The 15,597-nt window shown below is 39.5% G+C and overlaps 2 protein-coding genes across 4 annotated transcripts in view; one reads left to right on the top strand and one right to left on the bottom strand.

Moving 5' to 3' along the window:
• Positions 1 to 17: 17 nt before the first annotated feature.
• On the bottom strand, positions 18 to 12,390 carry LOC120593435 (uncharacterized). Its single transcript, XM_039851262.1, has 3 exons — positions 12,379 to 12,390; positions 10,671 to 11,390; positions 18 to 607 (listed from the first exon to the last, which is right to left on the bottom strand). The coding sequence occupies exons 1-2, from the start codon at positions 12,388 to 12,390 to the stop codon at positions 10,740 to 10,742; spliced, it is 663 nt and encodes a 220-aa protein (XP_039707196.1). The 3' UTR covers positions 18 to 607; positions 10,671 to 10,739.
• AMMECR1L (AMMECR1 like) overlaps positions 10,823 to 15,597 on the top strand; it is a 19,257-nt gene continuing 14,482 nt past the window's right edge. The window contains exons 1-2 of one of the 3 annotated variants that reach the window (XM_039851276.1): positions 10,823 to 10,969; positions 12,396 to 12,505. The gene's annotated coding sequence lies outside the window, so the exon portion shown is untranslated. The remainder of the gene's footprint in view (positions 10,970 to 12,395; positions 12,506 to 15,597) is intronic. The other 2 variants (XM_039851277.1, XM_039851278.1) reach the window with 2 other exon arrangements.

The raw sequence follows: 15,597 nt of genomic DNA, 5'->3' as shown, positions 1-15,597 counted from the left end.
TTAATTTTAGACTGTAATAAACAACAAAAATCATTTATTTGAGCAAAAAGGAGCTGCAGCCCAAGAGACAAAGATTCAGGTAGCATCCTAAATTGTTTTCCACTGAGACAAAGAAGAGGCTGCCTTTTATAGAGAAAGTTCCCACCCAGGTTCTCAATTAGGTCTATTTTATGTAAATGAGGTATCTAAATTGTACAGTTCTGATTGGACGGTGCAGGTCTCGATCCATTGGTAGAAAGATGAAACCAGGGTTTCCCTACAGTGGTTGACCAGCTGGCATAAACCAGTGGGACATAATGGGAGAAGCCAAGAGTTCAGTCTGAGGTTCTTCTTGATATACAGTGTACATGAGCAAATGGCTGCTAGGCTCTTATTATTCATAAAATGTGGGCCTTTGGCTGACAATGAGGAGTCCATCTCAGCAAATAATTCCTTCTTGTAGTTCACATCAAATGAATCTTTCTTCTTGGGGTCCACAAACACATGTGACTTTCTAATGCATCTAAGGTACTTGCCTTCTTCCTGCTCATTAAGTCCATTCAGTAAGATGTCACCAATGTAATGGATCAGTGCCATGTTCTGTGGAATGTCAGGAAGATTAAGTTCCCTGCAGGCAAGATTATGGCAGAGAGAAGGATAGATGAAATAACCCTGAGTGTAGACAAGTGAAGATGTATTGTTATCTCTGAAATATCTCCTTCCTGACTGAATCCTAACACAATAGCCATTTAAACCATTGCAATTTGAAGATGAACTAAACTGAGGTTGCAAAAAAATATGAGCTCTTGTAAAAAAAAAATCTTAAATCTCTTGACTCAGAAAAAGAAACAAGATTGTTTTAAAATAATGTTGGATAGACAAATTGTGGCATATTCATTCAATATGTATTGAATGGCATAGTAGTCTGTATAGTAAAGAAAAAAAATAAACTATAGCCACACATAATCAAAGAGATCAATTTCTGAGACATGATATTGAACAAAGAAACCATATTCAAAAGAATACATATTATATGACTCCATTTTTATGACATTCAAGAACAAGCAAAGATATTTCATGGTAACAGAAGTCAGAATAATGGTTATCTTTTGAAGGGGGATTAGTACCTGGGTGGAGGCACAAAGGGAGCTTTATGGTCTGCTGGAAATTTCTACATCCTAATTTGGACGGTGATTACATGTGTATACTAATGTAAGAATTCGTCAAGCTTAAGAATTGTGCTTTCTACATGTGTATGTTAAATGAAAAAGCAATACAAAATTCTTGGTACAGACTAGACATTAGGAGTATCTATAGAACAAAGGGATGTGTGACTTGAACTTTCCAACTTGGTTTCATTTATTTCACTGGTAATACTAGTAGAAGTTTAGAAACTTTTTTATATTTGTGCGAAAAGAACTGACTTCATCTAGAGCTAACCCATCATCTTAACTTCTGAGTGAATGAACCTGGACTTTGAACTCCTTCCCTTCCCCAGGGTGGACTCTGGAGTGTGTACAGAGCCTTCTGGCTAATGATGGAATTTCTAGAGGTACCTTGATGTTAGCTATCTTTTAGCTTACCTGGCACCAAAGCCCCCCAGTAACTGGTCCCTTTGCTTCTGCTAACCACCCACGCATTGCTTTACTAGCACTTAGGTTCATCTCTAAGGGAGAATAAAAGTGGGTTGTTTAGGTGGTGAAAGATGCAGATATCCAAATGTCCTGCTGCTGCTGGAGCGCCCTGTAGGAGGAGGGGGAGGGGAGAAGGTGCAGCGAGATCCCTGAACAGCCCTGCTTTGGAGGGCTGTGAACTCCACATGGCTGGCAACAGTGCCCAGTCATTAGCGCATAAAGCAGAAAAGCGGGAATGGCAGAGAAACAACACTTGATTTTTACCAGCCGAGGTTGCAAAACCGAGGCTAAGCCACAGGCCCCATCTCCTAACCCAGAGGGCTACTCCCCGCATACCCTCAGAAACCAAACACCGCAGAGCCCCAGGGGAATCTGAGCAAACGCTACCAAAACTGTCCCTAACACTGACAGAAACTGAGACTGAGGTTAGCGAGCGTGATTAAACATCAATAAGGGGAAAAAAAGACATTACTAATATTTTATATAAATCAGGGATCCAAAAGGCTTAGGTTTCCACCTACTGGAAACCAAAACAAAAACACCTTCTTTGCAACAAGCTAGGGACCATTACATAATAAATTTTTCTGGAAAAAAAAAAAATCAGAATACACTACCATTAATGCCCAGGCAGAGAAATAGTCCATTAAACACCAGGAACAACAAAGGTGACATGGCATCTCAGAAAGAAAGAGAAAAATTTCCAGAAAATAAGCTTACAGACATAGAAATATGCAACTTAAATGACAAAGAATTCAACATGGTACCTCTGAAAAAACTCAATGAATTTCAAAATTTCAGAAACTGGAAAAATAACTAGATGAGCAGAATGAGTTACTTAGCAAGGAGACTGAAACCCTCAAAAAGAACAGAAAAGAACTTCTGGAGATAAAAAAAAAACACACTGCAAGAGTTGAAAATGAAATATCAAGCTTGGGAAATAGAGTCGACCAAATGGAGGAAAGGATCAATGATATTGAAGACAGAAGTCTAAAAATAAATCAGAAAGAAGAAGAGAGACACTGAAGAATGAAAAATAATGAAAGAGAAATACAAGAACTAGCTGATACCATCAGAAGAGGAAACATAAGAATAATGGGCATTAATAAAGGTGAGGAAAAGGAGCAGAGACTAGAAAGCATTTTTAGACAAATAGTGGACAAGAATTTCCCAAATCTAAGGAATAAGCTGGAGCCTGGAATTCAAGAAGTCAACAGAACACCCAATGATCTCAACCCAAAAAGACCTTTACCAGGAAACATTGTATTAAAATTATCAAAAATCAACGACAAAGACAGAATTCTCAGGACAGCCAGGGAAAAGAAGACAGTACCCTATGAAGAAAAATCCATTAGATTATCATTGGACTTCTCAGCACAAACCTTACAAGCCAGAAAAGAGTGGAATCAAATATTTAAATGAAAGCAACTACCAGCCAAGAATAATGTATCCAGCTAAGCTCTACTTTTGATATGAATGAAAAATAAAAACCTTTACAGACATATAAAAATTGAGAGAATTCTCCATTATAAGGCCTGCACTATAGGAAATATCGAAAAGAGTCAGCACACCTAAAACAAAAAGACAAAAAAAAATACATAATTAGGAGTAATGTGACTAGCAGACTGATAGAAGCAGAGGAGGTGCAACCCATACTAGGAACAGAGCATTATAAGCTTAGACAATAAGAAGAGATTTGCTATAGCAAGATACTAATGAATGTTCAGCCTACATAGGGACAAATTGAGACAACAATGACTGAAAAGGGAAGGATTCAAAGAATCGAATTCGCAAAAGGGAATGGAGAAAATGAAGAAAATGGCCAACTGTCTATATGTAACTATCCTTAACATATTCATAATGGTAACCACACACAGAAGATTCAGAACCGTAGTATATAACATAAAACAAGAAGGACCAGAGGGAAAATCCACAAAAGCCAACCAAAATAAAGAAAACAGAAACACAAGGACAAGGAAGCAATGGCAACACCGAACTACAGGAAAGCAAAAGAAAAATGGCTATAAGAAGACCTCATACTTCAACAATCACTCTAAATGTAAATGGACTGAACTCACCAAGAAAAAGGCACAGAGTTGAAGAACGGATCAAAAAACAAAACCCAACCATATGCTGCCTCCAGGAGACACATCTCAGCTCCAAAGACAAATATAGACTCAAAGTGAAATGGTGGAAAATGATATTTTGAGCAAATGGCATTCAGAGAAAAGTGGGAGTAATGGTACTAATGTCAGATGAAATAGACTTCAAAATAAAAAAGGTAAAGAAAGATACTGAGGGATGCTTCATAATGATAAAGGGAATCATGCACCAGCAATACATAACACTTATTAATATCTACACTCCCAAACGGGGAGCCCTAAAATATGTAAAGCAATTACTAACAGAACTAAAGGGAAAAACAGACTGAAACACTATCGTTGTAGGAGACCTAATTACCCGACTGTCGGATATGGACAGATCATCCAAACTGAAAATCAATAAGGAAATAACATCCTTGATGACACATTAGACCAACTGGACATATTGACATATGCAAAGCCTTCCATTCCAAAACAGCTGCTTATACATTCTTCTCTAGTGCACATGGAACATTTTCAAGAATCAACCATGTACTGGGACACAGATAGAGCCTCAACAAATATAAGAGGGTTGAAATCATACTAACCATATTCTCTGATCATAATGCTTTGAAACTAGAGATCAACTGCAAAAGGAAATCAGGAAGAACCATAAATACACGGAGATTAAATAACATGCTACTGAAGAATAACTGGGTCAGGGAAGAAATGAAAAGAGAGATCAAGAGATACATAGAAAGGAATGATAACAATAATACAACATATCAAAACTTTTGAGACACGGCAAAAGCAGTCATAAGAGGAAAGTTCATATCATTACGGGGCTATCTCCAAAAACAAGAATGAGCCCAAATAAACAACCTAACGCTTCATCCAAAAAAGAAAACTAGAAAAGGAAGAACAAATGAGGCCCAAAGTCAGCAAACGGAAAGAAATAATCAAAATTAGAGCAGAAATAAATGAAATTGAAAACAAACAAACAAAAGAAAAAATAAATACAAAAAAGAGCTGGTTCTTTGAGAAGGTTAATAAAATTGACAAATCCCTGGCTAGACACACTAAAGAAAAAAGAGAAAGGACACAGACAAACAAAATGAGGGATGAAAGAGGGGAAATTATGACTGACATCGCAGAAATACAAAGGATCATACAAGAATACTATGAAAAAGTATACAATAACAAACTTACTAACCTAGAAGAAGTGGATTAGTACTTAGAAAAATACAACCTTCATAGACAGAATCAAGATCTAGAAAACCTAAATACACTGATCAGCAGTATGGAAATTGAAACAATCATCAAAAACCTACCAAAAGGTAAAACTCCAGGACCAGATGGCTTCACCAGTGAATTCTACCAAACATTCAAAAAAAGGTTTAATTCCTGTTCTCCTCAAATTCTTCCAAAAAATCGAAGAGGAGTCAATACTTCTCAACCCATTTAATGAAGCCAATATTATTCTGATGCCAAAACCTGGTAAAGACAACACAAAAAAAAGAAAACTACATACGGACCGATATCTCTCATGAACACAGATGCAAACATTCTAAATAAGATACTAGCAAACCAAATACACCAACGTATTAAAAAGATTGTACACCACGATCAAGTGGGCTTCATCCCAGGGGCACAGGGATGGTTCAACATACATGAATCAACTAATGGGATACACCACATAAACAAATTAAAAAATAAGAATCATGTGATCATATCAATAGATGCAGAAAAAGCCTTCAACAAGATACAGCACCCATTGATGATAAAAACACTTAACAAAATCAGCATAGAAGGAAAGTACCTTAACATAGTAAAGGCCATCAATGACAAACCTTCAGCCAACATTATACTTAATGGTGAAAAACTAAAAACCTTCCCTCTAACAGCAGGAACAAGGCAAGGCTGTCCACTATCGCCACTGTTATTCAATATACCAGTGGAGGTCCTAGCAAGTGCAATCAGACAAAAGAAAGATATAAAAGGCATCCAAATAGGAAACGAAGAAGTCAAACTATCACTATTTGTGAATGACATGATTCTCTATATAGAAAACCCTAAAGACTCCACAAGAACACTACTAGAAACAATAAGCATATACAATAAAGTTTCTGGATACAAAATCAACGTTCAAAAATCCATAGCATCCCTACACTCTAACAATGAAGTGTCAAAATAAGAAGTGAAAAGAATAATTCCTTTTGCAATTGCAACAAAAAGAATCAAATACCTAGGAATAAATCTAACGAAACATGTGAAGGACCTATATAATGAAAACTAGAAGACCTTATTAAAAGAAATCAAAAAAGATACAAAGAAATGGAAAGATATTTCTTTCCATTTGGATTGTTCTTGGATTAGAGGAATCAACATAGTTAAAATGACCATATTACCTAAAGCATTATAAAGATTTAATGCAATCCCCATCAAAATCCCATCAGCATTTTTTTAAAGAAATAGAATGAAAAATCATCAGATTTGTATGGAAGCACAAAAGACCCCGAATTGCCAAAGCCATCCTGAGAAAAAAGAATGAAGCTGGAAGCATCACTCTGCCTGACTTCAAATTATACTACAAAGTGACAGTAATCAAAATGGCATGGTATGGGCAGCAAAACAGACACACGAACTAGTGGAGCAGAATCAAAAGACCAGAAGTAAACCCATACTCATATGGGCAAATAATTTTTGATAAAAAAAAGCCAAAAACATACAGTGGAGAAAGGAAAGCCTCTTCAATAAATGGCGCTGGGAAAATTGGAAGGCCACCTGCAAAAGAATGAAACTAGACTGTTGTCTATCACCACACACCAAAATTAACTGAAAATGGATTAAAGACCTTAATATAAGACCAGAATCAATAAAATGCACAGAAGAAAACATAGGAACTAAACTCAAGGACCTTGGATTTAAAGAGGATTTTATGAATTTGACCTCAAAGGCAAGAGAAGTAAAAGCAAAAATAAATGCATGGGACTACTTGAAACTAAAAAGCTTCTGCACAGCAAAAGAAACTGTCAACAAGGTAAAGAGACAACCATCCAAATGGGAAAATGTATTTGCAAGCAATGCCTCTGATAAGGGCCTAATATTCAAAATATACAAAGAACTTATACAATTCAATAACACCAAAAAAGCAAACGATCCAATCAAAAAATAGGCAGAGGACCTGAACACACACTTCTCCCTAGAAGACATATAAATGGCCAACGTATATATGCGAAGATGCTCAATATCACTAGATGTTATAGAAATGCAAATTAAAACCAGAAGGATACCATCTCACACCTGTTAGAATAGCTATAATCAACAGGACAAATGCTGGAGAGGATGCAGAGAAAAAGGAACCCTCATACACTGCTGGTGGGCCTGCAAATTGGTACAGCCACTATGGAAAACAGTGTGGGGTTCCTCAAAAAATTAAGAATTGATCTACCATATGATCTAGCAATCCCTCTACTGGGTGTTTACCCCCAAAGACTTGAAAACCCATATCCAAAGGATATTTACACACCAATGTTCATAGCAGCATTATTCACAGTGGCCAGGACATGGAAGCAATCGAGTTGTATGTATGTACCACAGCTTCTTTAGCCAATCATCTATCCTACAAAGAAGGATAAAGAAGCTGTGGTACATATATACAATGGAATATTACTCAGCCATAAGAAGAGATGAAATACTGCCATTTGCAACAACATAGATGGACCTTGAAATAATCATGCTAAGCGAAATAAGCCAGGCAGAAAAAGTTGAAAATCACAAGTGAGATATAAATCTAAAAGCAACAAATGAACAGGACAAACAGAGACTCATGGACATAGATAATGAACTAGTATTTACCAGAGATGGAGGGGGGAGGTGGAAGGGGGGAGGTAGACGGGGAAAATAAATTTTAAATTATTTCTTCTTTTAAAAACAATAAATAATAAATAAATTAATTAAATGTCCTATTGCCCCTGGGGACCACATTTCTGTATGTAAATTCCCTATTAAACTCATTAACCAACATACTGGACTTGTCTGCCTCATTCTTGGTCTCTTGGCTCTTTCAGCATTTGGGGGCCACTTTACATATACGGCCCTTTCACCCAACGATGTTAAATTGTGTACCAAAGTGACATACACAGTTTAAAAACATATCTCAGAGTAATATAGTTTAACTCTACCATAAAAAAAATACTGAGTCTTATCAGTTTATTTAAACTACTTCATATTTCTGAAATATTCAACCCATGTACACATTTGTATATTCAGATAAAGATTTGTTTTATCAGATAAGTATTCATCATCCCTTTTAAGTACCCAACTGAACTTATTCTGTAGAGGATACAAAGGAGATAGGCACTACCTCTGGAGCTTAGAGTCTCTCTTTCTCTCCCTTCTGTGGAGACCAGAGCACAGATTCAGACTCTATCTCCTACCAAGACCAGACTCATGTCAATCTGGGAAGTGGGACAGATAAAATCTATTACCCATCAATATCTTCTTCTATGAAACCAATATATTAATATAGGTTGGCAAATGCCTTTATCATATCAATGCATTGCTTATCTGAGGTGCAAATCCAAAAGAATGTGTATGTCTGGTGTGCAGGCTAATTTCGCACTTAAAACTATACCCTAAAATTAATGAGGTTCACAGATATTGAGCATTTTTGACATGCTAATCCTATAACATTATATGTATACATTCATTTAAATTGTAACAATGCTGAGTTAGATACTGCTACAATGCTGAGTTAGATGATAAATTGAGTCATCGTCCTAGGTTCACAGATATTCAGAGTCAGGGCTAGAATTTAAACCCATGCAGTCTGATTCCAGAGTGCACTTTCTGGTGGGAATAATTAAGATCTAGTCTCTTACATTACACTGCTTGCTGACTTTCTTCTTCACTTACTCATTCAGGCTTCAAATAATTATTGTATGCCTACTATGTACCAGGTTCTGTATTATGTGTAGGAAATGAGAACATAAATAAGACGTAGCCTCTTCCATATTTATGGCATATATTGCCCTCAGTTTCTTCCTCCGATTCATGATTTCATTGTTTTATCTTTACATCAGTTCAGACTGTTGCTTGATGTTAAATGTGTCCAAATAACTTTCTAAAAATCCTGATCCTTTGCCTTTCAATATTAAATAAAAGCAGCAGCATCTAGGTCCTACTTCTTAATAAAATGCCTTTTTGATAGCACAAAGCAAGGTTTCTTTTTGTTTTAATTTGAGAGTGTTTCAAGTCCAACTTAGTTCCATCATTTATCTCCTGGCAGCTTGATAACCAGGGACCAATAACTCTCTTATCTGTGGGCTGTTTAATGATGATATAGTACTACCCTGGGAACAATAGACTAAGGCCCTTTTCCAGATGCCATGTTTTAATACTTTCGGCTGGAAAGAACTTCACTATGTGAAATTTATTATTTTAAGTCAGGATTCGGTCTTATTCAGAAAAAAAAAAAAAAATTGACCTCTGGAGTGCGGCCTCCTGCCTTTCTGGCACTAGGCCAGATAACCATCGAATTTGTAGTTTTTCAGACAGAAAGAAGTTAGAAATGGACACATATGGCTTCAAGAGCAGATAAGTGTGTCAAGATTGAGAGGAATTATAAAAACTGCAATAGAAATCGCTTTAAAAAAAAAAAGTCACCTCCTGTTGTACAAAGCACCCCAATCTCTTCCTTTCTCTGGTGTCCTTTGCCAGGTTCTCTTTGACAGCCCCAGGTCCAAGAGGCACCAGACACCAAGCACCTCTGGGTTTTGTGGGTTTGCCGCCTACAGGTAATTATGCTAAAAGTCTCCATAGGTAATTACGCTACAAGTCTGTAGTATTGATCTTATACTTTAGTACATTTTGCATTTTATATTAGATATTTTTCTTTGCTCCTTGAGGACAAACATGTTAAAGATTCCTTTGTGTATAAACAGAATAGCAAAACATAAAGCAGTCTGTGGGCTGGAGTCTGTGTTAACGAGACGGGCATAGCTTTAAACACAGCATGCACACGCTGCAAGGCCTACAGTTTGAAGTGGTTAGGGTGACAGAGCAGGGTGCAAAGAAGACTTAGTGCAACTTCATCCGTAATTAAAAATAAAAATGCTAAATCATCAACTCAAATTAAATAGCAAGTATGTAAAATTAAAATAATTTACTCTTAATTTTAGAAAATGTTTTGTTCTTTTTGAGGCCTTTGCTCTGCTAGCTCTGAGGACTGTGCTTAGTAGGTGTACTGAGTTATCCTCTACCGTGTGTAATTCCACTTAAGTCACTTCCAACCTAGGGATTCAAGGGGGTCAGGACAGAGAGGTGGACTAAGGATACCACCCAAAACTGGGTGTAATTTGCCCTTCCCGGTCCACGAAGCTGGCACTGTGGTTGGAAACCTGTGGGCCTGGCCGTGCTAGTGGGTCGGCTTAATTTAAAGGTGCTCTGAGCCGCCCTTTCCTGCTTTGGAAGGCTGTGGCTAGATCAGGTGAGGCAACGTGAGCCTGGGCGCTTGTGGAGAAAAGCCGTGAGCAGCTAAAGGTTGGCCCCTAACGTGGGACAGAACCAAGCAGCGAGGACCGGCATTTCGGTGGCCGCCGGCTTTGGGCGCCCTGGCCGCGTAGCGGACAACGCCGCCCGCCCACTCGGGCACGAACTACAACTCCCGGCGTGCACTGCACCGGCTGGCCTGACAGCGAGCGCCGTGCTCGACCCTCTCAGCCGCTTGCGGGCCCGCCAGCTTCTTATCGACCCTCGCTGCGCATCTCTCTCTATTCCGACTACCGGGGACTCGCCTCCACCAAAGCAAAGAAGCTTGCCAAATTCAATCCAGCGGTTCCAGCCAATAAAGTGTGCGGACTCAAGCCACGTGACAGTAGCGGGGCGGTGCTCGGGCGGTGCCCTGATCTCTATGGTTTTCGCGGCTTGCTTAGAGGGCGTGTGGTCCACTGGAGGACTCACTCTATCCTTCCATTACCTCACTGCCTCTGGTGGCTGCTGGGATACCGGAGGACTCGGGCCCCGGCTCGACTCAGTCCTCCAGCTGCTAGCGGAATACCTCCAGTTCTTCCTGCCACCGCCTGTCGCTTCCTCCTCCGTCCGCCCAGCCGGCCTTCCTCGCCTCGCCCCGCCCCGCCTTGCCCGCGCATCTGGCCTGCTCGCGGGCCCGCTTCTCTCGAGAGCCCCCACCCAGGCGCATGGCTCCATGAAGCAGGAGGAGAAGGCAGAGCGCGAGAGGTCCCGTCCGCCCCGGCTGCGCCTGGGCCAGGAGAGAAGGTGAGAAACTCAGGATGCACCTCCTCCGCCGGGCCCAACTCCCTCGGGCCGCCACCGCCGGGCCCACCGGGCCCCCTCTGCGGGTCGAGCGGAGCAGCCGGGGCGCGTACCCCTGGGGTCCGGGCAGCGTGGGGGAGGGGCTCCCGGGCGTCGGTGGGAGGAGGCGGCGGGCGGGCAAGGCCTGCGGGCCGCGTGTCCCAGCTGAGTGCGGAGGTTGGGAGGTGCTGCTGGGGAGGGAGCGGGCGGACGCCCGTGCCCTGGCCACTAGGCGAGGCTCCCGCTCCTTTCCGCACGCCCGCCACGAAACAGTCTCGGGTCCGCATAAAGTTTGGTGGTCTCCGGCGCCGCCTGGCGGCCCTTCCCCCGCCCCCTCCCCCGCCGGGTGTCTGGATTCCACCCCCGCGGCTTGGCCCTCGCTGCCCTACCCGTCGCTGGGTCGTGTCCCCAACTCCTCCCAGCTCTTCGTACTCTCCTTCCCACTCCTTTTTTTCTTACCTTTCCCTTTTCTTTTGGCCTACTTTTCCCGGCCTTTCCTTTCCCCACTCTGTCTTGTCCTTCTCTTGCTTCTCTTTTCACACGCACGCTTTCTTTTCCTCTGTTCTTTTTTGCCAACCTCAGCCTCCTTTCTTATCCACCTATTGCCTCAGTTTTCATTGTCTCTCCACCTTATACTCTTAGGATTTTATGCCTCTCTGCTTCCAGTCTGTGGAGTTTGCCCTTCATTCGCTGCCCTTTTCCATTCCGTGTCCTGATCTGAACTTCTCACTTTACCACACTCCTTTCCTCTTATCCCTGTGGGCCTATCCTCTTTCACTGCCCTCTTCTTGGATAGAGTGGGTGGGGCCTGGAGTCTCCTGTTTACTTCTTTGGGAATAGGTCAATTCTCTACTACTGGGGAGAGTGAGGAGAGTTAGCGAGAGATTATGAAGAGATTTGTGCAAGACTAAGAATAAAGATGAATTTACCAACAGTTATCTCCATCTGGAGTAACAGGATGGCCTGTCCTCAGGACCTTGGCCTGCTGTCCAGTAGTTCTTCAGCACCATCTTTGCAGAGAATTTGGGAATATGTTTGTATTCTGAAACCAGTGCAGAGTCTCGAAATGGTATATCTTGGCCTGAGAGCAAGTTTTGATCTAAAGTTGTGGTAGAGGAAGTTTTAATGTCTGTCTCATGTTCAGGTTCAATAAAACCTTTGATCCTCAGTGTCCTCTCTTGTAATGACGGCAAGGATGAGGTGATTCAGTGCGTGGGACTGCCATTGCCACCTTACATTTAGATTTTGAAGTAAGGAGAGCCTTTTCCTTAGCTTTTTTTTTTTTTTTTTTAAGAAATTGCTCTGTTGAGTTGTAGTTTTTCAAAAACCATCTCTTACCTCTGCACTACCTTGATTTTGTTCATTCACTGCACCTGCATTTCCATCTTAGGTACAGGAAGAAGGAATGGAATCGGAAGGAAGAAAATTCATTTCAGAGACAAAATAGCTCCCCTCCTCTGTTATAGCTGTTCCCCTGGCAGTACAAACTTTCTGCTTTCAGTGAGTATTAACTTGGACATACTTAGAATAGAATTTTGTTGCTTTTTTTTTTTTTTTTTTTTTTTGTCTTAGGCCTCTGTTAGGACTTTAAAATGTAGGTTTACTTTGTTGACATATATTTTTCTACTTCTATGAGGGGGTCCTAATGTTGATGAAGTTCCTTCCACTTGCTTCTAAAATAATTTAAATATGTGAAGATAATTTATTGTTTATAATCCCATTAGAGTGATGTAGATGGTGGTACAGCATTATACTTGCCCTCTATGTTTTAATACATAAGTCCGGCTCTGCCCTCTTCCCAAATTCTTTTTTTTAAGACAAACAAAGATCATAACTCAAAGGTTAATGCAGTTCCTATCAAAGTCAGTTATTGGGTCTCTTCCATGCAGTTATAATCTTCAGAGATTTTTGGAACATTTCGCCCTAAATCTGCTATGGTGATACTGTCATCTTGGAAATTGTTAACAAAGTTCTGGAAAATTTTTTACTACTGTTGTGTCCCTTGAGTTTATTAATAACACTCGTAAGAGAGTTTTTCAGAGTGCTTCACATCTTAATGGAGCCTCACAAACCCTTTGTGAGGGAGGCAGAGAACAAATATTTTCATTTTACAAATGGAAGAACTGAGGCCTAAAACAATCTGGCCCCTTGCCATAGGTCACATTAAGGGAGGGGATCTGAAAACAAAACAACGTTTGACTTCTATATTCATTTTTTCTTAAGTTGAAGTGAAAATGTATAGTCCTGTGCATTTTTCTAAAACTTTTTAAAAAGTAGTTATATGGGTATGTATCTATTTTTCAGAGAAAAATTTCACCTAGCAAGTGTTTTTGGGTATGTGTATGATGTATATGATGAGGTTTCAAAAATATAGAAATGATTATTTGAAATGATTATCAGAATGTTTGTGGGTTTTTCACCTGACTATTTTTAGAATAGTTCCATAGTAGGCCAGAATTACAGTTCAGGTGCAATTTCTCTACTCATATAATACAATAATTAAATTGAATTTTAGTTTAACTCTGTCACAAAGGAAACAATATGTTCTCTTCTTTATAAAGCTTGAATGGAATGGACATCCGGACACTAAGGAAATAAGAGAAGGAAATTCAGAGACCCTATTTTTCTTTGTCTCTTTCCTACCTCACAAATCTGTTTTCTTTGTTATAAGGTCATGCCCCATAAAAAACTGTTTTGAGACTTGTCTTAATAAAGTGAATCTAGATTTTTTTTAATATGGTTATTGTTTGAAAACAAACTACTTTGATACAGTAGTTCTGTTAATGCTAAGTATATATCAAGATTTCTATAATAGCATATTCAGTAAATTTGGCTTTTTAGTGTAAGCTTAAAAGAAGACCACGGTAGAATAGAACTGTAAACTCTAAGACAACCCAGTATTTTTTGGGGAGTGGGAGGGCATCCACAATGAAAAGAACAGTGGATTATTTGTTAGAAGCCATTGTTTTCAAAAGAGGAAAAGCGTTAAGGTCATTGAAGTAATAATCCCATGTTGTTAATATGATCTTTTAGACTACAAAGTAGTTCTTAATAGAATTTTATTACAAAGTCATTTATTTCTCTAGAAATGGTAAGAACTTAGAGGCATGTGCATTAAGGTCATTGAAGTAATAATCTCATGTTGTTAATATGATCTTTTAGACTACAAAGTAGTTCTTAATAGAATTTTATTACAAAGTCATTTATTTCTCTAGAAATGGTAAGAACTTAGAGGCATATGCATTAAGGTCATTGAAGTAATAATCCCATGTTGTTAGTATGATCTTTTAGACTACAAAGTAGTTCTTAATAGAATTTTATTACAAAGTCATTTATTTCTCTAGAAATGGTAAGAACTTAGAGGCATGTCATTTTTAGAAGCAACCCTACATTTATTAGTAGAGGTAATGGTAGTATTGGTAATAGCAGATGCTTTAATAAATAATAGTCACTAGATGCTTTTTATGTCTTAGTCATTGAATACTCACAAATAACCGTACATGGTAGCAGGAGCCCAAGTCCACAGAGATGTGACAGCCTGCATGAGTTTGCAAAGCCAATATGTGGCAAGTCAGAGTTGGGATTTGAGCCTAGGCTGCAATCCCAGAGCCTAGGCAAATCCCTCAGAAGATGGGAGCTGCTCTGGGAAGCTTGTTGTTTTCAGTGGAATTAGGAGCCTTGGAAGAGATCTCTCCCAGCGAAGGAAGAAGGTCCTCTGCCCAGTCAGCTACTTCAGTCAGGGCATCCTCACATCCTCCCTTCAATACCGGTCTCCATACTTTGTTTATAAATATCAGCAGTTTACAAGACATCATTTGTATTAACTCTTGAAATGATCAGTTGCCATCCAAGCACATAATGCTTCAGTGGGTAGTAGCTCTTAAAGTGCTCCATCACTTGAAAGAAAAAAATTTTTCTCAAATCAGTTGAGAAACTAGATATGGCTTGTTAAAGGAAAGCCTTGAGCAACCTAAAGTTAAATAGCACCTGAGGCAAAGTTCAGGACTTACCAGTTACTGGTGTGTTTTAGCAAAGGAGACAGCTACCAGCGTAAATCAAACCAAGAAGTTAATGAAGGGGATATTTGACCTAATTTTTTAGTGAATTGTCCACACTGGCTATCCATTTTGCTATGAATTAAACCATTCCCAGGTTTAGGCTGAACAGAGTTGACATAAGAGTAGATACATATAATTTACTTCAGCTTCTGACACTCCAAGGTTAGCACCTCACGATGGAACCGAATGTGCAAAGATTAGATTGTGCTGTAAACATTCTTTTTGTTAAAAAAAAAAAAAAAAAAAGGCAAACTTAAATGAAATTACTAGGAGATTTGCAGATAAGATTGTTAGTGTGTATATTATGTGCAAGGCACCGTGTTAGCTGTTGTGAAAGATAAAACACAAATGTGACACGATCTCTGAGACTAAAGGTGAGGATGATTTCATTGCTGGCTAGAATTTAAGTGGCAATGGAACATTGCTCAGCTTACCCCAGAAAGGGAGGAAGAGTTGCCATCTGGCCTTTGTTGAAGACCCTAAGGAATAATATTACATGTCAGGTAAAGGTGTAATTTTCAACACCAAGAACAT

The sequence above is a fragment of the Pteropus medius genome, unplaced genomic scaffold, assembly GCF_902729225.1.
Source record: "Pteropus medius unplaced genomic scaffold, Ma_sr-lr_union100, whole genome shotgun sequence".
Lineage (NCBI taxonomy): Eukaryota > Metazoa > Chordata > Mammalia > Chiroptera > Pteropodidae > Pteropus > Pteropus medius.
Note: the sequence above shows the minus strand (reverse complement) of the source record. Positions and strands in the feature narration are given on the sequence as shown.